The sequence below is a fragment of the Aphelocoma coerulescens genome, chromosome 6 (assembly GCF_041296385.1).
Source record: "Aphelocoma coerulescens isolate FSJ_1873_10779 chromosome 6, UR_Acoe_1.0, whole genome shotgun sequence".
Taxonomy (NCBI): Eukaryota; Metazoa; Chordata; class Aves; order Passeriformes; family Corvidae; genus Aphelocoma; species Aphelocoma coerulescens.
Window position 1 is genome coordinate 19,184,880 of NC_091020.1, and position 24,674 is coordinate 19,209,553.

At 45.2% G+C, this 24,674-nt stretch overlaps 1 protein-coding gene across 1 annotated transcript; it reads right to left on the reverse strand.

Annotated features, from left to right (window-relative positions):
- Positions 1-4,916: 4,916 nt before the first annotated feature.
- Positions 4,917-24,166, reverse strand: DRGX (dorsal root ganglia homeobox). Its single transcript, XM_069020416.1, has 6 exons — positions 24,133-24,166; positions 21,367-21,464; positions 20,987-21,088; positions 18,194-18,366; positions 17,775-17,887; positions 4,917-7,744 (listed from the first exon to the last, which is right to left on the reverse strand). Exons 1-6 carry the CDS (start codon positions 24,164-24,166, stop codon positions 7,479-7,481), a joined length of 786 nt encoding a protein of 261 aa, XP_068876517.1. The 3' UTR covers positions 4,917-7,478.
- Positions 24,167-24,674: the final 508 nt, after the last annotated feature.

Consider the following 24,674-nt stretch of genomic DNA (forward strand, 5'->3'; position numbering starts at 1 on the left):
CTCATTTGTTCACTCCCTTCCTGCTTTCACAGTGTCTGACAAACTGTGTATTGAAGAACAGAAGAGTCCAAGTGTCACTGAAATAATTTTATATGTATATGATTCATCAAGCTCATGAAAAAGCATAGCTCTTAACTCAGTGGATTATTTTCTTAAAGGTTTGATTTCATCTGAACTGGGTAGGAATTTGAAGATTTTCAGAGTTTCCTATAGACAAGAGGCTTCCCAGCCTCAGCAGCTCTGTAGACACTTAATATTAGTACAGAGCAGCAGACCTCCAACATTATAACAAAAAAAAAAATTAATCCAAACAAGCTACTTCAAAAGAGAATTTCAGCCAAGATCTAGTGGTCCCTTTGTGGGGTACAAACAGTATCACTTGTATCTTCAGCGGTAATGGTACTCATCTCTGGTGACAATGTGATGCAGACAAGGCAGTGTGGCATTGAGAAGCAGGGTCACACTGAGGCACTGAGGGGTCCCAGGTGGCTTGTGAGCTGTCAGTGAAGGGACAAGTCACCTCTCAAGCTATGGAGACTCATTCAATTACTAAAAGAGGGGACGCCCTAGCAAGAAATATTTCCCTTCAGAATGTCTGCACTGAAAAAAACCAGAGTAACAGAGGGCTCACATTGGCTTGTCACAGTGCAAAGGGATAGTTAGTAAAAAACTGAGTAAGAAACTCTCCCCCTTCCTTTCCTCCCAGCTTGGAGCCAGGTTGTGAGCTCCACCTCACAGCCTCATAGTGGAGGTAGGGACAAAACCTTGTGCAGTGGGTCCTGGGCTTCACTGACAGACAAAGGGCTCTGCAGGGTGCATGAGGCTGACTCACCTGAACGCTGCTCCTGAGCCCTGCGGAGGGGAACTCCACCAAAAGAGAGAGGAAGCTGCAGTTTGAATGTGTATGCTCACACACACACACAGGATGTCTGGCTGCTTGTTGTCTGTGTTATTTATCTGAACAAGCAGCAGCATCAATCTGGATTACTCCCAGGTTCAGACCCACAGGAGAAGTATTCAAGTATTTGGCTTTCTGAGAGGGATTCTGAAACTTCCCTTCAGACCCTTGTTGGATGGGGATTGTCAAATCCTCCCCAGAGAACCTCTGTCTCAGTCCCAGCTGGGTTTAGCTCTAAAGTAATGGTTCAGAGGAGAAACAGAGTCAGCTCTTTTCTCCTGTACATCTTCCTTCCCTGCCAGCAGCCAACTTCTTGTGTGCTGCTACAAAAATATTTCTAATAAAAAGTAACAACTCCCAGGGATGCTCCTATCCCTTGCTGTGCCAAGGCTGGTGATCACATCAGCATCTTGGTTCTCAAGCATCTGCCAAAACCTGATGGCTTCAGCCAGCACAATGGAGTGAGGGTGAGCCAGCTGTGATATAACAGGCAGAGTTTAGGTTCCTGGGGAGTCTTCTTTGCAGAGATGGGCTTCTTCATTTAATGGGCTTTGGATCTTATTTAACACATTGCCTCATGTACAGTGCGGGTGTAAAGAAGCCATGTGCACATAATAAAAACTTGGCCTATTTGTACCTAGGGGAGTCCTAATAAATTTGCCACTATAGCAAGTGTTAGTCTCTAGGGCCAATGCTGAATGCTGGAGTTTAATAAAAAAGAATTCTGAAACAGAAGAACTGAAAGGTAAACCAGTTCAGCTGACAAAGCAAACACAATTTAATTAAAAATGAAAAGTTTTCTCTTGGCCTTGACCAGTCCCAAGGAGCCGTGTGTCAGGCTGGCTGTGTCTGGCCTGCCTTCTGATGGCTGCTGCTCTCAGGGTGCATTTTCTGAGCACACTATCAGAGTTCTCCCAGCCTGGGCTGAAGACACTTCTCAGAGTGTGTTCAGGCCATTGGTAGGGCAGAAGATGGGTAAGTAAGCCATGAAGGATGACATACTTCCAGGTGTCCACCTGCATACGGCATTAATGTCACAGTACTCTGGTTTGTGCTGGGACTTAGAAAGCAGGTCAGGAACAGCCACCCTGCCATTAGACCAGCCCAGAGGAGCGGATGTTTTCTCTGTACAAACAGCTGTCACAGTCTCAGGTGCTCCAGGACACTGTAGAGTGATTTAGCTGAACTGTCTGAGACCAGAAGCAGCTTTAATAACTTCCAGGCCCATCTGAACAGAGTTCTAGAAACTGCCTTTTATTGCTCTGCGTGTGAAAACTCTTCTTGGTAGAATGACACAAGCAGTGGTGTTTTTTGCCTTCTCGTTTCATATTATGGATGTTACATTAAAAAACATTGACTACAGAAGAAGCCATTGAAATTAAATACTAGAAGAGTTAAGCAAGCCAATATTTTAAATCCCAGTGAGATTTAACTATTACTGGTTTACCACAGGAAACATCTCACAACTCCAAAATATGATGCTCAGACTTCTGAAACAGCAGACCAGCACCTACTTGGGGCAGACAGCTTAGGGCAGACAACAAGGATACTGTGGTTGGATTATTAAAATATGGTCAACACATCACTTTCAACTAAGGCTGGATGTGCTATAGGCCAATGAAATTCACATTTTCACAAGCCAGGTCTATGTAAACACTTCTTTGGTTGTTATCAGGAAAAGATCTTATTTTGTGGTAATATGGCCACCTAAAGTCAATATTTTACTACATTGCAAAGGAAGTTTTTAACTGGAAAGAATAAAGCATTGTTTATTGTACTCCATTGCCCTTTTATTTATGGCATTGTGGTGGTGCAACCCCCCGCCCTCAGGCTGCACTGTGATCTCAGAGAGGGGTGTCAAACTCTTCAGTGGAGAGGTCTGAATTATGTACTCAGGGCTCGGGTATCAATGCAGGGCATTTCGCTTCCCCTGCTTCACACACGGCTTCCACCGCACCGCCAGCCAAGCACAACAGGATCTTTATCGAGCAGCAGCTCTTTTAGAGGGAGAATGTGCCACAGCAGCACACCACAAGCATTTCATCTCCATCCCCTGTTCCCTTGTGGTCCACCTGGCAGCAAATGACTTCCTCCCACACTGCACTGGCTTTTTTCTGCTGCAGGGAAGCAGAAAGCTGGAGTGCCCAGCAGAAGTGCAGATTTCCAGAGACCCAGACCTGCCAGCAGGCTTTTATCCCTGGCCATGACCTGGGATGGGGGACTCCTCTGGGAAGCAGAGAGAAGGTCATCCCAGATTCACCAGGGGCAGCAATCTGTGGGAAACAGAGGGGAGGGCACTGACTGCAAGGGGGAAGAGTTTAATGGTAAACCAACATCTTTATCTGCATGCACATGGCCTTCAGCACTGTTGTAAATAATACTCCTAATAAAGAGCCAATTAGACAAACAATCTCATTACTATCCAGCATGCAGTGTAGAAAGGACTAGCCTAGAGCATAACTGAGCAGAGGTGAAAACACAGCTCCACATTTCCTGTTACAATGTACACAGGCATAAGGAGACTTAAATAGATCTCTAAGAGGTAACAAGCACAGAGAGCTGAGAGAATGGTATGCAACCTTATAAAGAAGCCCCATGGTGTGGCACTTTACAGCAACACCCATTAACAAAACCCAGCCCAACGCACTGTGGTCACCGCACACACATCCTAAGCACGGGCTCCTGGATGCCCTACTGCAGCCTCCCCAGTGCCAGGCTCAGCCCTGGAGCAGGAGGAACTGCAGCATGGCCATGGCACGAGCGGAGACTCGGCACCAGGGCTGGAGGCAGGGCCACAGGCTGTCCACAGAGTCACGAATGAGGATGCAGGGAAGGTAGGGGGTGAGGGGGAACCTGGGCTTTGTGTCTGCCTGTGATTTCTTGAGAAAGGAGCCCAGGATTGGAGACGCTTTGTCAAACCTAGGGAAGCAACCCTGGCACAGTCACCATTAATGCTATGCATGGCTCATGCTAGTACAGAAATCCAGAGAAAATTGCTGCACAGGATCCAGTGACAATGCAGTTAGCTGTCAAACAAAACATATTTGTCTGACATCCATCCCTTAAACCCTAGGCTTCCATTTTTCCTTCACATAACCAAAAAAATACCATGCAGGCTAATTTTGGAATAGCTCTCATGTAAATCATCCCCTTGGGCTTGGGCCTCTCAAGCTGGGGTTCAGCCTGAGTGACTTTTTATAGCTGAGTTATAAACTTTTAAATGCCAGACTTAATCAGAGCTACTGAAATGGCCATTAGAATGGTTTAAGTGGCATAGCCCTGATATATGACAGCACAGAAAGTAGGCAGGTGGCTCATCTGCAGTGGGCAGTCCATCTGGAAGGGAGCAGGGTCTGGTGGCTAGAAACAAGCATGACTGAGACACGATCTCTAGAGTTTTGCTCTTGCCCTTGTGCTACTGCTGAGTGACTTCAAGCAAGCTCTCTTGGGATGCACTGCCCTGAGCAGACAGGTCTGAGATCAAAAGTTGAGAGGAAGAGGTGGCTCATTACGCCCTGGTTTCCCCAACATGCTAACAAGAACACGAATATCTATCTGCCTCCCCTTGGCAAACTGCAAGAATTGTCAGAGAATTGGCCTAGGGTTTGACATGGCATTGTGTACACTCAAAACACACAAATCAGCTTCCTTTTTGGCTGACTTAATCACCCACAAAATCTTACTGAATAATTATAATCACCGACACATCAGACACTGAAGAGCTCAGGCTTAAGGGGGACTAATGCTGCTTTTCTCCTTACCAGGAGGCTTTGTGAAGTTTTGAGTCCCCTAATTTTGCAAGTTCTGAGACACTCAGCAGGTTCCAGCTACGCATGGGAGAGCCTCCCTCACTCTGTAATATCATTGTGGTCTAAGCAGAACTGGACAGTCATCAGTGTGAAAGCAGATGCTTGCACACAGAAATTGATCTGAATGAAAACAGTACAGGAGCTTTTCAGGGTCTTCTTTCTAAATTTATTCAAGTATTAAACAAACAGAAACTACAGCATGCATCAGATACTTTCCTTTATTGTACAACAAAACTGTTTGTATTTGCAGCATTTCCAGCAACATCAGGCAGACTTGTCGATGTTATCCAGTTTTGCACAGTCACTAGAGTGTCGCATCATGAATTATTAAATCAGTGCTTCGTGGTAATACATAATTTCTTATCAATTATTCATGCTAATGTGCGTGTAGTTTACTTAATTGTGTTATTGACGATCAAAAGTAATTTCCTGAAAATCCTCAAGGACAGAAAATTTAATCAGCGTAACTACTTTTCAGATGCAATGCTGTTAAGTATTCTTAATTTGCTCAACAATTCACTTATTTATGTACCTTTCTGGAGGAAATACGAGTTTAATCAAACAATTAGATTGAAGAGTTAGTGTACAGAAGGGCTGAAGTTCAACTGAATGCAAGGTAATTATGTTGAAACAAAGTTGAGCCTGCCTCTTTGGACTGGAATTTTTTTTTAGTCTTTTTTTAGAAGGGAGAAAAAAAATTATGATTGGGAATATCACTAAGAAAACAGTGATTCTCTCTCCTCCAACCACTCCCCACAACAAAGCACACAGCGATCTCTTTTATTTTGGTGGAATAAAGGGGTTGTTGCTGTTGTTGAACTAAGCCATAACTTGTAGCCAGAAAAGCCACCTCCTCCCACAGTTCAGCAGAGCAACTCCTGAAGCTAGAGCACAAAAGCAGATCACAGACTACTGTATGTTGCCCTCCCTGCATTAGGACAGTTAAGGATCCCCAAAAGAAACACACTATGTGGCAGAAGTAAAGCAAAATTACTCCATTCGATGAATGTGGGCCCTTTTCTTTGTTCTCTGACCGAAGGACGGACCCAGCAATGCCCTTTCTGCTGGCTTGTGCCCAGAAGACACAAACTCCACTCTGGGGGTGCCTGGTACCCTTGGCTCCTCAACAATGATGGTGCCTGGTGCTGCCAAGCCACTCCACGAACACCAGGGCTCCCACCCCTTGAGTGGGTGCTGACATCAAACTGGGCCTCATGGAAAGGAAGCTGTGCACCAGGGGGTATGAAAGGGTCCTGTGAGCCCCAGAGAAGTCCCAGGTTCTGTGAAATTCATAGGCTGAGATCACTTATATGGAAGAGACAAATTTTTGCTGCCAGCCTTAATCAGGACTGCTTTTCCAAGCACATCCCCAAACTTGGATCCTGTGAACAGCTAAACAAAACCCTGTGTAAAAGCATATGCTCAGCACATTCCAGGAGGTCTGCAGCACAATGTGCAGGATCAGAGGTGACAGAAATCCTTCCACTAGACTCCATGTTACTTGATTAAAGTCTTGGAGAAGTGTTTTCAGCCTGTACTCCAGGGATACTTGTGGACCCACCTAAGCAGTCTGCAAATGGCACCTGAAAAATGCAAGTTCAAGTCACTAAGTTCAAATCCATATGTGCAGTTCCTATGGAAAAAAATGAGAGACACCCCAGATTAAAATGACTGCTCTTCAGATCTTAGTCTGCTTTGCTTTCAGGAGGTTTGGGTGAGAGATAAGACTATAATTACTACAGCATCAATATCTCCTTTGCACTGTTCCCAATCTATAATAATTAATATCTTTTCATATCTAGATTCATTACAACAAGCGTTCGGTAAATCGAATAGTCTGAATTTGGATGGCATAAAGGAATATCCTTCCAAGCTTTATTTCCTCTTTATTAAAAACAAAACATGGAAAAATGTATTTGCAGTCTACCAATGAAGGATTATTTTTTTCTTCCAGTCTCTTTTCCAGGACAGTGATGTCAAAATACCCCCAGCTTTGTGCAGATCTAGAGACAATTGCACTCTCCATTAAATACCAGCATTGCTGTTTGGAAGCTGTGAATGCCACTCTGAAGTCATGCATCTTTCATGTCTAAGCCAGAGAATGGCAAGAGTAATACACTAATGTTCACACAGAGGCTAGTGCAAGGATTTTAGTCACAAGTAAACTGATCTCAGCAATTTCCCAGTAATCTGCTCCGTGGGAAGTTTCACTTTCAGAGAAAAGAAGACAGAAGGAAAAGTTTCGCTCTATTTTCTGTTTCTCTTACACCTGGATTGCCTGGGATAGGTTTGGTTGAAGTCAAATGCCTTCAGAAAACAGCAGGCCAAATTGGGATATACCTGGATATTCCTTCCCCTCTGTTGTGAGCAGTGGAGTAACTGGTGCCTGGGTGCATCTCTTGCCCCAGAACTCACAGCTGGAGGTGATGTGCTGCTTCCAGCCATCCATTTCAGATAGGATGGAAAGTCGAGATGTGCCAGGATCCTGGGCCTTTCAGTGTCCCTGGGATGTATGGGTGGGGGGGAGAATAAAAACAGTTTCACGAATGTTTCCAAACACAGATAGTGCCGATAAATGAAGGAAATGAACCTACAGCGACACAAGAAAAGCAAGGGTGCGTGAAAGGCAGCCAAAGAGGCCACTCAGCTGTGCCGGGTCCCTGGTGGCCCCATGACATCCCACTGGGCACAGCCACACTGCAGTTCACCCCATGGCAGAGTGCTGGCGGTGGAGCACTGCCCTGAGCCGAGGCACCAGCACCACTCCGGTCTCATACACTCTTCTCCCCTTCCATGTGCTCCTTGGCTGGAGAGGGCTGCTTGTCCTGGCTGCCCTCAGGGCCGGGTTTGGCAGGAGGAGTGGGGCTGCTGCTGGCGGCGGGCAGGAGGTTGGCAGACTGGAGCACAGCCTCCGAGTGCTCGCGCGCCTTCATGCGCAGCGCGGCCACGCTGGCGGTGCGGTTGCTTTGGCAGCCGTAGGTGGGCAGGAAGGAGAGGCCCATGGGGTCTGGAACGCAGCACGAGCACAGCGGGCTCCCTGGGGAGGAAGGAGAGAAGGCACCATCACTGCTGGGGAAGATCATGGAGCCTGTCTGACTGTTCCCTCCATGGTCAGTCTGAAGACAACAGAGATAGGGTTGACCTTTAGCTGGTACATTGACCTTTAGTGAGTACACGGGTGTTCTCTGAGTCAGGGCTAGAACACCCATATCCTGTTCTGCTGATCCTTCTGTAAGAAGGATCTTACGCTGTGAGTCATCCAGGGTGACAAACAGAGTGCGAGAGGGAAGTAGAGACAGAAGTGAGCAGTGAAGTTCAGATCACACATGAGATTTCCTCATAAGCAAGGCTCAGCTCATTCCCTCCTCTCATATCAAGCTGCTGTTCTGTGGCTGCCACCAGCCCCATGCTGAAGGTGCCCCCTGCCTTCTGCCTGCACACTGAGCTTGATCGATGTGAGCAGCAGCATTTGGTGGGTGAGCGTAGGGGTTCTTTGCCTGAAAGACTACAGCAGAGAGAAAGGTGAAAATATTCCAGTTGTTAACCTTCTCCTATCTCACTGTAAAATTAGATACTTTTCCTTGGCCGGGCCCTTGCCAGCTACTGCCACCATGTCTACCTGCAAGAGTCTGTTCTACCTTTACCCATTCAATGTCTGTGCTGCTTAAGGGTGACACCTCAAAGAGAACAGCCTCCAGAAGTGAGCCAAATTTTGCTGTGATATATCTTAAGAATATATCTGAATTTGCTGCTGTGATATATCTTAAGAATCTCATCAGGAGAGATGGGCTAGAGCATCTGTACCGTTATTTGAGACCCATGGCTGTTCCAAGGAGGCAAGAAAACACTGGAGAGCGGAGGAAGTGGTTCCTCTGTCTTTAAGCTGAAAAGATTCCCGGCAACCCCTTGACAGAGGCAGTCCTCACTCCACCAGCTGCCTTCCTGAGCTGGAACACAGCAGCTCTTCCTCTGGCTTCCCTTTGATAATGCTGGGGCTTGTGCCAGTTCCCAAACAAGCACACCTGGGAGTGTAGGCTGATCACGGGGCAGGACATGCAGTCCATCCAAAAAGCCACACTGGTACCCAGCTTAGATGCATCTATTGAATGTTGGAAAATGAGTCAGAGGAGTAGGATGGGGAAGCAGGGTGGACGGCTGAGCTACTTCTTGAATTTACTCTCTGGTTAAAAAACCAGACATCATTAGTCACCATTTTTCCAGGGGTCTTAGAGGCCACACAAAGTCCACATCCTCATGTACACCCCTGGCAAAAGCCTGTCTTTGCTGATATGCTACCTTTCAACAAGAAACAGCCCAGCCACACACATCCTGACACAATGCAGTATCTTCCCCTGATCTTTCCAAGCCAAGGACTTGCTTTAATTTCTGCAGTTAATATTTGAGTTAAATGGCTCATGACTAAGTGATGGAACTAATAACCTGCAGAGTTTTACACTTCTGTTCTTGGTAGCAACGGGTCAGCACCCATCTGCTAGGAATGAAGGCAGCCAGTTGTTTGTTTTTAGGATGTTGGCAAGACTTCTCCACAGAAATTGTCAGAGATTTGCGGTTGCAGGTAGCATTCAGGGAAAAGTACTCTCTGTATTTCAAAAAACAGCATCTATAAAGGACAAGTTATTAATATAAATGGAAAGAACACTTTTCTCTTGTTATACTTCACTGATAAAGCATATGATCAGCAGACCAACATTTCTGTGGGTCCAGGCATTCAAGCACAAGCAAGTTTCAGCACTTGACTAAAATCCTCTGCTTCTTTTCCTTTTAGCTCTAGGAATCTCAGTCTTGAATTCTGTGGCTGTTTTGAGCAGGTCAGGAGGAGGGTTTAAAATAAAATCCACTCAGAACACAACCTACAGTTTTTGCTACCACCAGCCATGCTCATAAACTAATTTTCTGCCCTGTTGAATCACAGCCACTTCAGGGGTTCTGGCCAGCTACTGTTTTAACAAGAGGGAGGAGAGGCCCTTCAGAGTCCCTGCAGTTTGCAGCAGATCTTTTTCACCAAGTCCCACCATCTTCAGATTCTGCTCAGAGATGGGGGAGCTGGGAGGCCTGCGGGTGCATCAGCAGCCTTTGCACTGCTGCTTTCTAACACAAACTGAACGAGGCTTTCAAACATGGCTGTTCAGCTCCCAGGCTGAGGGGAGGGCTGGCCCGCAGTGCCTAATGCAGGACTGGGCACAGACATTGCTTGGTGGGAGGTGGGGAGAAGTGGAAAGCAGTCTTCCCCTTTTCAAAAAAGCAGGAATCAGCTCCATCCCCTAAGAATAATTTTCATTCTGTTGTTAGAGGGATAAAATATTTATCAGTATTCAGTACCAGCCTAAGCTCTTTCCTTAATAATTAGCCCTGATATTACCTAGTGGCTCTGCAACCTGAGGGTGCAGTTACCTGTGGTGGAAACTAAGCTATCTCTAGCAATAATTCACCCATAAACTACTCCTTTCATTTTCACTGAGGTTAAAACACTTGCAAACAGCTCACACATGAAAAAAAGTAAAGTAAAAAGCATCATTTGCTGCAGGTTCCAGCTAGAACAGAGGAGAATAGGATTTCTGTTCCTTTTTAATGTATGTTGTAAAGAAGGTTGACTCTACCTTACAGTCATCTGAATCTGCAGATAGTAAGTCCAGTGAAATGTATCGGACTTTGCCAGTACAAAGCCCAGACCAACAATGGGACACTCAGGAGTCCAAGGTCTCCACCTGCCCATCAGCCAGCCCACAATCTCCAGAAAAGTAATGCTGACCAAGAAAGAGGCATCCATATATAGCAGGCAGCAGTGGTTTTTAACATCTTATTGCAGCAGCCCTGAGTCCTCAGTGGGGAAGGAAGGAATTGTTGTTCCTACTTATTTCAAATCTTCAGAGGACTTCAGGCATCCAGCTCCCATCAAAATCAGTCAGGGTTAAGCCATTAGCCCTAGATCTTGATCCAGCTCCCACCAACTACTATGACAATCTGAGATTAGTTTAACGAGATTTGTATCAAATTGCTGCAATATGGACAGGGTACTGTTTGCTTTCTTTCAGGAACTTACTGCCTCCTATACACAAAATTAAAATACACAATTAGATTTCCATTAACTTACAGCAAATTCTGCTGAATTGATCTGAATCTCCTCCTATTCCTATATGAGATCATACTTTAAATGCCCAGCCTGAACATAAATACTTAATGTAATAAATACAATCTGAAATATTTGATCCACTTGGCAGTTTAATTGATCTACTAGAGAGACTGACAGGAAAAATTAAATTAGTTTTGTCTTGTCTCTGCCAACATCACATTTAAATTGTAACAATATTTGATCTATAATTTTGGTTGTGGACCTTTTTGTGCAGTTCCATGGTTCAGTTTCAGGTGGGAAGAGAGGGGTAGGAGTGGGGCACATATTGATACATAAATATCAATATAAATTTTTAAATATGTATTTTGTGTTTCAAGTCAAGAGCTTAAAGGATTTAATAGGTAGTCTTTCCAAAAGACAAGCTCCACATTCCTTTCCTCTTTTATTATTTGTGCATATCAGCATTTGATTTGGACAGCTGAATGGTAACCTGACATGGAGGGAAGGAGAGAAAAAATCCTATTTAAAATCCTCATATATCAACCCACGCTGTTTAGTTTTCAGGGAAAATATCATGTTTGATTTAATTATTGTTATCTTCTCATAGTAGTCACATTGGTTTTCTTGAGCTCTAAATTCTCATAAATTCTGAATCCATTTCATAAGGATTGGAAGTTCATCAACAACCTCAAGTTCATAGTGTTGATTACCAGTTGGAGCTGATTCAAAAGGAGCTCCCTCTTGCACTTCATACACAACACCAGCATTCTGTCTTTTAAAGCCTAAGTCAAAAGCAGGAAACACAAAAGTGGTTTTATCTAAATCTTCTTGAGCTCTGAATCAGGAAGTTCAGAACAAGAAAGGTGTGAGCTTAATGCCTGAAATGGAGAAGCATCAGATGGTCCCAGTTTAATTTAGGGTAGCCTCAAGGCTGCTGAAGTTGTACTAGACGGTTTCTCCTTCTAGTGAGAAGCTGGTAAGTGTGGAAGGTACCCTGTGCTGCCCAGAGGCTGGAAGAGCACTTCAGAGGTGACAGCAGAGTCCAAATGTTATAACTTCGTATCTCCTTTGCTTGTGACCCCTATATGCCCAGTGGAAACAACAAAGAGCTGATGATCTGGCTCAGCTGCTCTATCAGCAGCCTTTTTATCTACATAACTTGACACTGGAACTGGAGGATTTCATCCTCCTTTATTTGTGCCATTAGTACTCATTAAAAAAAAAAAAAAAAATCAGAAGCCAGGACTTGCCTGTTAGGGCAGGAAGGCTGGCAGCAAACACACAAAAAAGCTGGGAGAACAGAAGCAGTCCTTTGAATACTGTCAGCTCGGCAACCTCATCAACAGGAACCCCTGCCCAGTTGAGGTCCACTAACCTAATCAACATCTGTCCTGGAGGAACAGGACAGCACCCATTTCCTACCCATGGCTCTTAGGGTTCCAAGTACCTGCGTATTTCCTAGTATTTGTGAAAAAGACCAAAAATCTCTTCCTGTGAGGGGCAGTGCTAGAGCTGGGGACCTATGATATGGGAATCAAAATAACTTACTCAAGGTGTGTGCATCTGCAGCAAACTAAAGAAAAGTTTTAGATTCTCTGAAGTCAGAGTGGCAGATAAACTAGGAAAAATGCCAAACAAACCCACTTAATATATGGGCTATGTTACATGAGGAAAGTCAGTAAGACCATAATCAAGAGTGACACTGAAAATAAAGGACCCCAAGAGTTTTATTCCCGTTCCCCAGTCTTACAGTAAACAGTGGTGCTTCAAGTCAGTAAACACCAGTTCAAGGGTGAGTGTAGTGGTTTGGTCCTTGAACACTTCTTTTGTAGTGTTGGCAATGGGAATTGCGCAATGGAACTGGGCAAATTCCCTTCATCTTTCCATAATAGAAATTGAACTGTAATGGATGGGCAGTTCTAGTTATGTTTTAGATTTTTTTTTTCCTGGATACTGCAATTAAGCCTCCCTCATATGAACAGCAGCCACAGCAGCAACAAACCATAAAAGAGCCTAATCAATGGTGGCCTGCAATACCCATTTGGATGTGCGTAATGCAACCGTACTTCTCCATCAGTGCTGTGGAGGTGCCATGAAAACCAACTGAGCTATAACTTGCACAGAGCAGAGCTGTGGGTGAATTATGAAAGTAATTCCCTGGCAAGTGTAATTATTTCTCTCCTCATACACTTCACTCATCATGGGGTCTGGGGAAATTTCAGCGGAACGTAACAGACACACTCTTGGCCTCAGCCACCAGAATGGTAGAACACATCCGCTGAAAAACGGAGATTCTTGTTTACACCCATTAATAACATCTTCTGCATTAATGAATTGCATTCATGCTGTCATCCATTAAGGAGGTACTTTGAGGTCTCTCTCTGCACAGAACACTAGCTTCTCCTGATGACTCTATAGTTACACAGCCCATAAATAAAACAAGTATTTTCCCTTCATCTTTGAGGTCTGCAATTAAATCTACTAAATGGACTGCAGATGCCTGGCTTACAGTAAGTGTTTCATCTTGGAAGATCATGGAACTGTCGAAGTCACCACAATGAAGTAGCATAGTTGTCAATTCAGGACAATTTCAGAGTAATGAACATCAGAAATTTCATCTCAGTGAGTCAACCTTCTTCCTGAGTATGGCCAGTGGTGAAGCACTAAACCCCTGAAGTAGGAAACACTGTATATCCCAGAAATTATGAACCTGTGCTAATTTTTCAAATGAAGAATTGTATTTCCTGACCAAATAGTACATAGGGAGATGATACAGTAGGTAACAGATGCTTGCTACTAATTACAGCCTCCATGAGCTAAACTTCAGAGAGACAGGAGACAAGAAAAGGTCTGTTGTATTACTGAATAGAGAACATTTGATAGAAACAGAGAAAAACTGTCCAGTGATAATATACTCTTCTCTGGAGAAGTCTATATTCTGCATAACAGTTTTGTTTGCATTGTATATCCAGCCCATTTTCTTAACAGAACATCCTGTGGTGCCAATATCCTCGCTCTGATGGGAAAAAATCTCGGTTTCAGAGACAGCAGAGTTCAAGGGGCATAGTGATTAGGGAAAACAGCTTTCTTCTCATTCATCAGAGCAGACCTGGTCTCATGCTCTAACAATATCCCCATATCCTAGAAATGGCACATGTGGGGTCCAGAGCCACAAGAGGAAAGCCTACAGTGCACTTCACAGTCTTTCCAAAAGCAAAGTTGCAGGCTTAGTCTCTGCCCCAGACGAGGCTGTCTTGAGATTTCCTGTCTCTTCTAGACCAACTTCACCCTCAACTATTATATCCTTATACTACAAATTAGATCCAAGAACTTTGTGCCCTAAGCACTTTACGTAGCTTTGGAAACCTGGGTCTGGGGCCAAGCAAAGTCAGAGAAAGAGAAAGAGAAAGAGAAAGAGAAAGAGAAAGAGAAAATCTTATTAAAGATGGAGAACTCTCAGATGACAGAATGAAAATGGTCCCTGAGAGCACAAAATAATTATTAATTAGTTACATCACCATCATCACTTGTTATTCACTGTATTGATATTAATGGTCTCCTTCTAAAGCATCATTCAAATATTACTCACTGACACCAGCAAAGTGTTGGCTCACAAGTTCAACAAAGCACATCTTGTCTCTTCAAAAGAATAAGAAAACAACCTGCAGTTCCTAGTAGAACCTGATGTGCTGAGAGTGCTCATTTGTTTGCAAGCAGCCCTTACAGCTGTACTAAAGAATGTGATTCCCTTTACTGGCCAGGATTATTCTCCCAGTGGTGGGAATACATATCTATTTACAAGATCCACATAGAGGAGCTGCATTTAGTTTGACACTTGCATAGAAGAAAGCAGGGTCATGCATCCTTTCATAGTGAAATAGTGCTTTGATTCTGAAGCAAGTATTTTGCTTTCAAAAGCACAAAGAATTCCTGGTAGTTTCAAAGCATGGCTGGCATGAGACAGATACTGGGAAGACCTCTCAATCATTTCACTCTTCAATAAAACTTGCAAAATTTTGGAAAACCTTTCTACTTGCTGGATTTTCCCTTATCCAAGCAATCCAAAAAACAAACAGCTCATAACTTTATGCCCTGTGCTGAATTGTATGGGATTTATATGACATAAATTCCTACACCACCAGATTCACTATGGCAGGGTTCTGGCATCATTTCTGCAGCAAAATGCAACTAGATTTTCAAGGGAAAAGCTTAGGTCCCTTAATTAAGACATATAAGGACACATACAATGCCCCATGTGCACACAGCTTCTGTCTCAAAAGGAAGAAGGGAGAGTCAAATAAACTGAACTGAGCATATGACAAAGACAGTCATATTAAGGTTTTGTGAACACTGTGTCCCTCCCTGCCCTTCCCTTCCTTCCCACAACCATTATCTTTTCCTCCAGACTGGCACGAGCTTGGTTATGCTTTCAAATACACTGGTTTAAATGAACAATCATTCACCTGGAGTTCCCATACAAAAGAAAAATAAACTGTGCATTAGGCCCGTGATACCTTTGGTCCACTCAGAAGCTCTAGAGATTTTTCTGGTCACCAGTTAATAGGACCAAAGCTCAGTGACTGCTGTGTACAGCCCTACTCCTGCACAAGTGAATTACTCTTGGAGAAATGGGGAAAGAGGAATTTGTGGAGATGAGCCAACGAAGGAGGAGACAATACTCCATATATCAATATCACAAGAAAGATGTTACAATTATTCTCTGCTTGTACCTATCAAATGTGGTCCCTCATATAACCATAATTTCTTTCCTCTTAACCCCACAGCCAAAATTTGACATTACTAAGCCCTAGCAGCAGAGCTAGCAGCAAAAGGAAAAAGAGCTCTCCTCAAACTCCCCAGTTCCTTGCAAGGATAACAATACACTGACAGGCACAGGCAGCTCCACAAAGCTCCTGGTAGGCAGATACGCAGATGTGCAAACCTGTAACTGGATTTCATAAAATCAAAATACACTACTTTATCCCAGTCCCCTTGCATGTATCTGGAGATTTCTAGTGCCAGGCAGAAAATAGAAAACAGACTTTTCAGAAATGAACTGCATGTATAACTGACAACATTCACCAAGACAATGTGCAGGCATCTGAAAACTGACCATCCCTATACAAATTATAAAAAAACCCCTCTATTTACAATTGGGACCATTTTTTCAGGGACACTGTCTCCTAGTCTGGGCAACTGACTATTTCATATCTACAGAAGATTCAGGAATAGAACTTTTTCTGCCCCTAGGTTGTAAAATTTCAATCAAGCAAAAAAAAGAGCAAATTATTAGTTTCTCAATTTAGTGGCTAAGATGTAAAATCAAAGAAAAGAGTATCAGGAACTCTTCCAAATAAATAAAACTAAAAGCAAGCAAACAAAACCAACAACAAGAAAACCCAACCCCAAACAAAAAAAGAAAACTAACCAACTAAAAATACCAACCCCTCATGACAAATTTTAAATCTTTTTTATTTCATTTTGCTTGGCTTTATTTATTTGGGTAATTTTTTCTTTAAATTTAGCTGCATTTAAACATGAAACAGGTGAGAACAACATATTGATGCATTTAATTCTGAAAATCCTTGAATGTAAATTTTAAGGGCAAAAACCCCCTTACTCCATCTAAATTATTCACTGAACACAACCCTATTTCCACACTTTTCAACCTGTCTGGGACTACATTTATCGATGAACAATTTTTTTTTGCCTGAAGAATTTCAGCTGTATCTACTCCAGAGAGGCTGTTCCTGCTTAATGGAAGAAGTCAAAATTCTCAGCCCCAAGACTTTACAGGACAGAGATCAAGAGGACTCAGGCACTCTGAACAGCGGGCACCCACTTACAGGTGACAGTAAGCCTTTAAGTTTTAGGGTTCAGGTCACACCTGTGTGTCCTTTCTGGATTCAGAATTCCAGGTCCCACACCTACCAAAAGAGCAGTAACTGTGTGGTCTGTCTGGCTTCAGCTTTTTTTGAAAGACAGGAGAGAAGGGGGTGCAGGGAGCAGGACACTGGACTTAATGCAGAACTCAGGAGAGTTCCAAACATTTGCTTCAGGAATATACTTTGGCAGTGCTGATTTAACTGGGAATACAAGGAGCATGAGGTATGCCAGAGAATACAATGGGATGTATTAGAGGACGTTTTTCTTCATAGTGGTGGGTCTTTAACTGAGAAACTTCCCTCACAAGTTATTGCAGCACATCGGGACACAGAGTAAATGTATGTGCCTCTTTGTGCTTGGCACTGCTATGAGGCTTTGCATCCTATAAATCTATAAATTGAATTCATCCTGCTTACACCCTTAGTCTTATAAATTGTTAGACTAAGAACAGCTAATGGATCAGTAGGTGATTTATTTTTAAAAGATGCATACTGCTGCTTTTTGGAAACTGAAAGTATACAGACACGGGGTGTACCCTTCCTGAAGCCTGGGTCCCAGGCAATGAGGAATTTGCATCCTCCCCTGTCCCCAGGAACATGCTTTATTCAAGTTCTCAAAGGGGACCAACTGTCCAAGAAGAGAAAGGTTTGGATTGTACAGATGCACTGCAAAGGAAACCACATGCAAAGAGCGGATGAGGCATCAGTAATGGTGCCAGGTACTACATAATGCAAAAGGATGATATAACTAATTTATTAGAATAAATTTAACTCTTAAAAAAAGCATATGCAACAAAAACTCTAAAGGAGCAAACCCTACCTGTCTTACTCCTTGAGAGAAACCCTGACCTACCAAAAAGTAACTGTCTGAATAAAATGAAGGGGTTTTGCCACAAATGATGCTATGAGACACAGCAAGAGATTCACTTCAGTACATGCAGCATTGATCAGTGCAAATACTGCCAATCTAAACAGAAAGATGGATCCAGCATTTCCCAAAGGTTTCCCCACAGTGGGCAGTGGGACCATGACACTTAGCTTGAAAGGGATGCTCTTGGAGCTTGTCCCTGAAGTTAAGTAAAGTAATCTACCTTTTAGAGAGGCGACATGGGATAAAGCTTGTGCGTAGGTGGCTGTGTTGAGAAGAGTCCCCGGCAGGCAGGAAGGGAAGAAAGGTCCCGTAGGGCCCACTGCTCGGCTCAGGCTGATGGAGAAAAGAAAACAACTTCCTTGTAAAACCAGAACCAGCTGATTCCATTCGTGCATGCACACAAACACATGGGTGTCTCAGTGTCCAACTAGATGTGACCAAGGCTGGACAACATCAGCCTCCCACAGCCACCAGCTTCTCAGCATCTCCACAGGCAACAGTGAGTTGCTCAAGAAACACCTCATCTTCGAAAGATGATACCTGTAGGTCAAGGCATAGCAGCACATCTGTATGCACGTACACATATATGAGGCATTCTTGCCCCACAGACAGGCAGCTGATATCCTGTATTACTCTTACCTCTGCTGGATCTCCAGACCCTCTTTTTTATTCCTGGTTTGATCTGCTGGAGAAGGGGAATTTAAATTCCTCGCAGGAGGTGCCACCTCAGCCATGGTTTCCTTAGAGCCCTCTTGGTCAGAAGCACCCCTCTCTGTTTTTCTCCATTTAGCTCTTCGATTTTGAAACCACACCTGGAGCAGGAGAGCAATCCTGGGTGAAAACTGTGTTTAGCCAAATGTGAAGCAAGGAGGTTGTAAATTGTTAGGCCAGTGAAATCTGACATTTAGAAGCTTGTCTAAATCTTCCTCTTACTTTGTATCCCTGTTGTTATTCTAGTTGACTCTTAGGATTACATTCATATCTGTAATATTGCTGGGTCTCGAAAACAAGCCAGAAATGTCTAAAGACATTCAAAAGGCGTGTTACAACAAAAACTTTAAAAAGCAGTATTTTGATACTACTGTGCCAGTTAGCAAAGCATTTAATTGTGTGCAAGCCTTTACAGACACATTTAATTCTCACTGATTTCTAAGCTTTAACACATCTAAAAGCCTTTTTATAGGGGTGGTGTTAAATACCTACCTAAGCACTCTGACGAAATATAAGTCTTTAAATCAGCTGCTGCTAGAATCAGAGAGGTCAGAAATGAAAAGGTGTCTATCTGGCCATCTTATCCAGCCTATTTTCTGGAGAGGGCTGCCCGACTGTTCTTCCTTTCATGTTCAGTATGCATTCAGAGGACTCAAAAGTTGATAGACATTAATTTTGGAAGATCATTCTGCAGTTTAATAATGTGCTCGTACAACTGCCCCACCTCCGGCCACACTATGACTTCAGAATAGAACACCAGTTTCCAAGCTTTATTTTTTTCTCCATATGCAAAACAAATATTCATACTCTTGATTTTATCACCTGGCTATTAGTCTAAAAACTTTTTTTTCCATTTACCTTGGAGCTGATATGCTGAAAGCACCATATTTGAGGTGGAAAATGCCAAGCCTCTTTTGAGGTCAGGAAATTCACATTTTAATACATGAATTCAAGTATAGGCGAGATTGTTATTATTATTCTTCGCCTTCTCCAATTCCATTTTAGTTAGCTGCCTTTTAATTGCATGTATCAGCAAACATTGAATAATGATTTTATCTATATTCTAAATTTAGAGCAGTTAAATGCAAAGCAAAATGCAGACACTTTCTTGTGTCTTAATTGAATGAAGGTCACAGCTATAACAATATTTAATTGAGCTATTTTTCATTATCATATTTTAATGACTTTGCACTGACAGTTCGCCTGCTTCTGAGGAAAGAGCATGATGAAGTCGTTTATTTCCCTATTTAGTTATTGTTTGACAACATCATCTTCGATTAAGACTCTGCTTTATAGCACATTAATCATATTTGAATGAGCAAGGGGTATAAATGTAAACATATCTCCCATCCTCTGTGTTTCCCCATGTCCCTGCATGAAAGCAGGCTAAACAAATGCTTGCATCTATTGTCTGTTTGCATAATAGCCAACAACAAGGCTAAACACCAGTCCTCAGCAATCTAATTGTCACCACCCCTATCTCACCCTTGCACCTTTCAGGAAGAAGTTATGATCTTCCACTTCTGAATGCTCAATAATTGTCCCATTTATCTCAATTTGCAGTTCAGTCTTTAGGCACCAATAGCCAAAATGGCATTTTTTATTATTTTTTTAAGCCAGTACCTACAATGCAGTGGTAAAAGGAGATTTTCATTTCCAAATAATAATCAGTTTAATTTGCCCGCATATGACCAATGATTCATGTTCAGATTTAATAATCAGGATCACATAATCTGATTATAGGAGAAATAATTTGTTTACAATCCCCAATTTACTGTGGTGAATTCCATTATCTCTCTTCAGCCATTGGGTTTTAAGAGATACTAACATGACCCTAGGGAACAAAAGGCAAGCTATTATATTTCCTACAATTAGATCTTTGCATAGTCTTAACCCCAAGCACCTAAATAAAAAAAAATAGAAGAACAGCGTGCAGAAAACCCCCATAAATAAAAATGAATGCATAATTGTGTTCAAAACATGGTTTGCAACTCTGTGGTGGATGCCTGAAGAATTACAGGGATCTATCTCTGACAACTGCAGGACTGCTGCTCTTAGCAGAGCTTGTAGACGTACACATGGACTGGATATGGAAAAACAAACATATGGAAAAAAGGGAAAAAAAAGGAAAAAGGTGAGGAGAAGGAAGAAAGGAAGGGGTGGAAAAGTGTGGCTGTGGAAAGAGTAATCATGGCCAATGGTATTTACTGGATCATATTAAAGGTGTGGGAATTGCTCTGCAGGCTCTTTAGCTGCCTAAATTAAGTGTTTAGAAAGAAGGCGAAAGGGAGAAAAGTTGAAGAGGTGAAGAAGCTTTCTTCCTGGCAGCTGGGCTCCCTGCAGTTGACTAACCCCAGTGCTTGACAGTGGTCATAGCTGCTTTGGAGAATCACGTCTCAGCTCTTTTCTCTGCACCACGCCCCCCCCTCCAAAAGCAAGGAAATGGATGTGCATTGATGTAATTTAGTACCTTGGAGACGCGGACAAATTAGTGTAGAACATTATCACTAGTTAATTATGAATGACCGATTAATCAACCTAATCTAATATTCCACATTATGTTGATGTTATTAAAGTGCATCATGAAAATGACAGATCGTCTTCATTTGCGTTCTTTGGCCAAATGTGCACTCTGCAGTCATGATGTCAAATAAAAAAAATAATAAAAAAAAAGTTTGCCAGTTTGAACATCCGAGTTAAGTAATTCCCCAGGATGTTTACCTGCACCCTGGCCTCCGTGAGGTTGATTTTCAGAGCCAGCTCCTCCCGGGTGAACACATCGGGGTAGTGGGTTTGAGCAAAAACGGCTTCCAAGGCCTCGAGCTGAGGGAGGGAAGGAGAGCAGAGATCCTTGAGGGTTCCTTGAGGGTTCCTTGAGGGATCCGGCCGCCCCACGGGGGTGTCTGCCAGGCATGGATGAGGAAAGCGGGGCCACCGGGGCAGCAGGCAGGCAGGAAGGGGCTGGCATGGCATGGGGCATGCGGGAAGCAGGTCGGGAGCTGGCAGGGAACAGGCATGGGGGAGGCAGGGAGCAAGTATGGTGAAGGCAAGCAGGGGCCAGTGGGTGCAGAGGCCAGGGGCAGAGAGAAGAGGGCTCCTACCTGCTGCAAGGTGAAGGTGGTGCGGTTGCGGCGCTGCTTCCTTCGCAGGAACCCGTCGTCGAAGTCGCCGGCGGAGTGACCTCCGAAGGGGGCCGCGCCTATGGGCCGAGAGCCGCGTTAGGGGCAAAAGGCCGGGGCAGGAGCCGCTCGGGCGGGCAGTGCTGCCCCATGTCCCCGGGGCCTGCTGCGGGCACCGTGGGATTCTACCGCCCGGAGCTCACCCTGGCCCGGGAAAGAGCATTTTTCGAGCTATTTGTGCTTTAAAAGGACTAAGAGACGAAGCTCTGACATACGCGTGTGCACGGCAGCCTCGCACAGACCCTGCCCGGCAGCCGAGGGAGCCCGCGGAAGCCGCCGCCCGGACGAGGAGGCAGCGGGGCCGCAGTCAGGTTCCGCCCCACGCATCCCCGAGAGCGGCCGAAGCGGCCCCGTCTGCTCGCCCTGGCTCCTGGAGGAGAACGCGGGCACGGGGCTCGGTTCAGCCCAGCACCGGGGGCTCGGCCGCGGCGGAACAGCAGCGCGGCTGGACGAGGCCGCCCTGCCCTTCCTCGAGGGGCCGACTGGGGCATCGGGGGTTTGTCCCCAGGCGGAGGTCGGGAGAGGGCAGATGGGCCACCGCGATGTGAACCACGTTCCATGGAGCAGACCCCGGCCTTCGTGGCTCCCCCAGTCACACATCATCCGTGCCCGTGTTGCAATGTGTCACTCCCTTTCTGTTCGCTGACAAAACAGGCTAAAAAAACCACAAACAAAACAAAACAGACCAAAAAAACAGTCAAAACTTAAACCAAAGACGAAAAAAACCCCAAACCCAAACCAAAAAAAGAAAACAACAACAACAAAAACCCCAAACCAAAACCCACAAACGAACCAACAAAAACCAAATCAAAATAAACCCTCACGGAACAGAAAAGTACCCGAGCCCCCAGAAGCGTTGCTGAGTGTCCCCGTGACCCCACTCGCAGACCTGCCCGTGGAGTGCTCTGGGGTGCGTGGGCTGGAGGTCGCCGTTCGTCTTGCAGCATCATTTGGAAGATAAACACGGCCCCCAGCCCTCTCCTCGCACAGACCTCACTCGATGTAGGCCTGGCAGAGGCTCATCAGAGAATAAAATACTGTCCCGGTGACTCCCCGAGGCCGGTCTCCTCCCTGTGGCACAGGGCCTCCCCGGCTGCCCAAACGCTGGCCGAGGAGAGTTCTTCTGTTTCCACTTCTTTGGTTTGGTGATGGGTGGGGGGATTTGGACGAAGGTGTATTATTTTTTTTTTTCCGCTTGTGATGCCCTACGCTGTTTTTACCCTTCGGCAGGACAGACCGCCCCTTCCCCCCGCCCCGCTGCTGCCCACGGCGGGAGAGCGAGGGCCCGGCCCCGGACACGGCCGGGAGAGGCGGCAGCCTGCGGGGCCGCTCCCCTCTCGGGCCGCCAAACACAGGCACCGGCCCCACGCTGCCGCCGGGAAAACAAACGCACAGCAAACAAAAAGCAAAAACAAGAGCACGTTTCCAAAGCTGTCTGCCAAAAACTAACAAACAAAGCCGCCTCAGGGCTCCGTGGCAGCGGCGGGAGGGACCCTCTTACTGTCCTGCCCAGTCGGGCTCCCCTGTCCCGCCCGGAGAAAACTTTGGGAAGCGAATTTTCCCAGCCGGAAGGCACAGACAGGCTTGGGTCCGCTGGGCCTGGGAAGCCGTGCTTAAAGAGGGGCTGACCGTTCCCCGAAGTAGGATGAAACCGCTGGACCACTTCTTCCTGCCAGCGCTGCCGCAGGGAAAGACCCTTTCTCAGTGGGGGATGCCTGTGCAAGGAGCGGGATGGCCGGGCGAGGGGATTTTACGGGGCCAGGTCGCTTTTCCCCGCCGTGCGGCCACGGGAGGCGCGGGCACGGCGGGACAGCCCGCCGGGGGCTGGTGTTGCGCACCCGCGGCTCCGGGGATGCTCCGCGCACTACGAGCGGGGGCAGAGGGCCCTGGGCATCTACGGGGGTGACACGGGGAAACCCTGAAGGCTGCCAATTTTTTAAAAAGGAAAATAATAATAATAGCAATAGCAATAGCAATAGTAATAGTAGTAGTAGTAGTAGTAGTAGTAGTAATAATAATAATAATAATAATAATAATAATAATAATAATAATAATAATGTCTCTGACCAATAACACAAAGAAAAACATCCTCCCAAATATTTATTTTCCGCTTTTTAATTTTTTTTTTCTGCCGAACCTCATTTTTCCCCATCCTCCCACAGAATGTTTGCAAAATAGCATTAAAGATTTATGCGGTCCCTTCGGCTAGAGGGAGGAGGCGTGACCACGTCCTGAAAGTGTCCCGATTACAGCCATGACACCAACATCTGTGCTGGGAGGGGAGAAAAGCATCTCTCTCGTAGCCTGAGGCTCAACTGCGGGATCGCTATCCACAGAGGGGAGGCAGGTGGCAAAATGACGGGGCTGGGGGTGTAAAACCAAGCCCTTTCCAGCAGGAATCAAATTAAAAAAAAAAAAAAAGTCATGCAATCCTTCTTTCCTTCCTGTGACAAGAGGGGAAAGCTAGGAGAGGGGAGGGGGATAGGGTTGTATTTTCTTAAGGAAAAGGATGATATTTAGTTGTCTCTGTAAATTTGCATTTTATCCCAGCACGTATCTGCACGCGACAGTCGTGGCGCAAATCCGGTCACAGTTTGTCCCTCCGTCCCCAGCGCACCCCCCGCCACACAGACAGACACCTCGAAGTTCAGCTCTTGTACTTACACGTCTCTGTGCGACAACACTCACCCTCTAGCTGCGGGGGGCAGTGGAAGTAGAACATGGCCCTGCGGCTGGGTGGGCGCCCGCTGCTCGCAGCTGCGAGCCCGACGGCGACCGGGACCGGGGCCGGGGCCAGCCCGCGGGGTGCGGGGCTCCCGCGCACCCCCCGCACCGACGGACCGGCACCAGCTCCCCAGTCGGGCACCGCGACGCACCGCCGAGGTGCCTCCTGCAGACCTGAAGACAGAGAGGGGAAAGAACAGAATAGGTGAAGCGCCAGAAGAAAACACCTGGAGAAACTCATTGATAACCCTAAAGCCCATCCCAGAGGAAGCAGAGGAAGTAGCATCTAACCCTGTGCAATGAATTAAAAAAGCCAGAAAACTCCGTGGTAGGCGCACAGTAATCAGAATCAGCAAAACTTTGTTGTATTTTTTTTTCCTCCACGGAATAGCAGATTGTGTTTCTCTTGTTCTTCTATCTATCTAGCCATCCATCCATCTCCATCACTATCTATCTATCTATCTATCTATCTATCTATCTATCTAATTGTCTCAAATATTCCTCTA

What these genes read in the sequence shown, in the direction of transcription:
- DRGX (XM_069020416.1), bottom strand. Translation starts at nt 24,166, where the DNA reads ATGTTCTACTTCCACTGCCCCCCGCAGCTAGAGG. An exon ending in TCACGGAGGCCAGGGTGCAG is followed by an intron (nt 18,367 to 20,986) that starts GTAAACATCCTG and finishes CTCCTGCTCCAG; the next exon opens with GTGTGGTTTCAAAATCGAAG. An exon ending in GGTCTGGAGATCCAGCAGAG is followed by an intron (nt 17,888 to 18,193) that starts GTAAGAGTAATA and finishes TTTCTCCATCAG; the next exon opens with CCTGAGCCGAGCAGTGGGCC.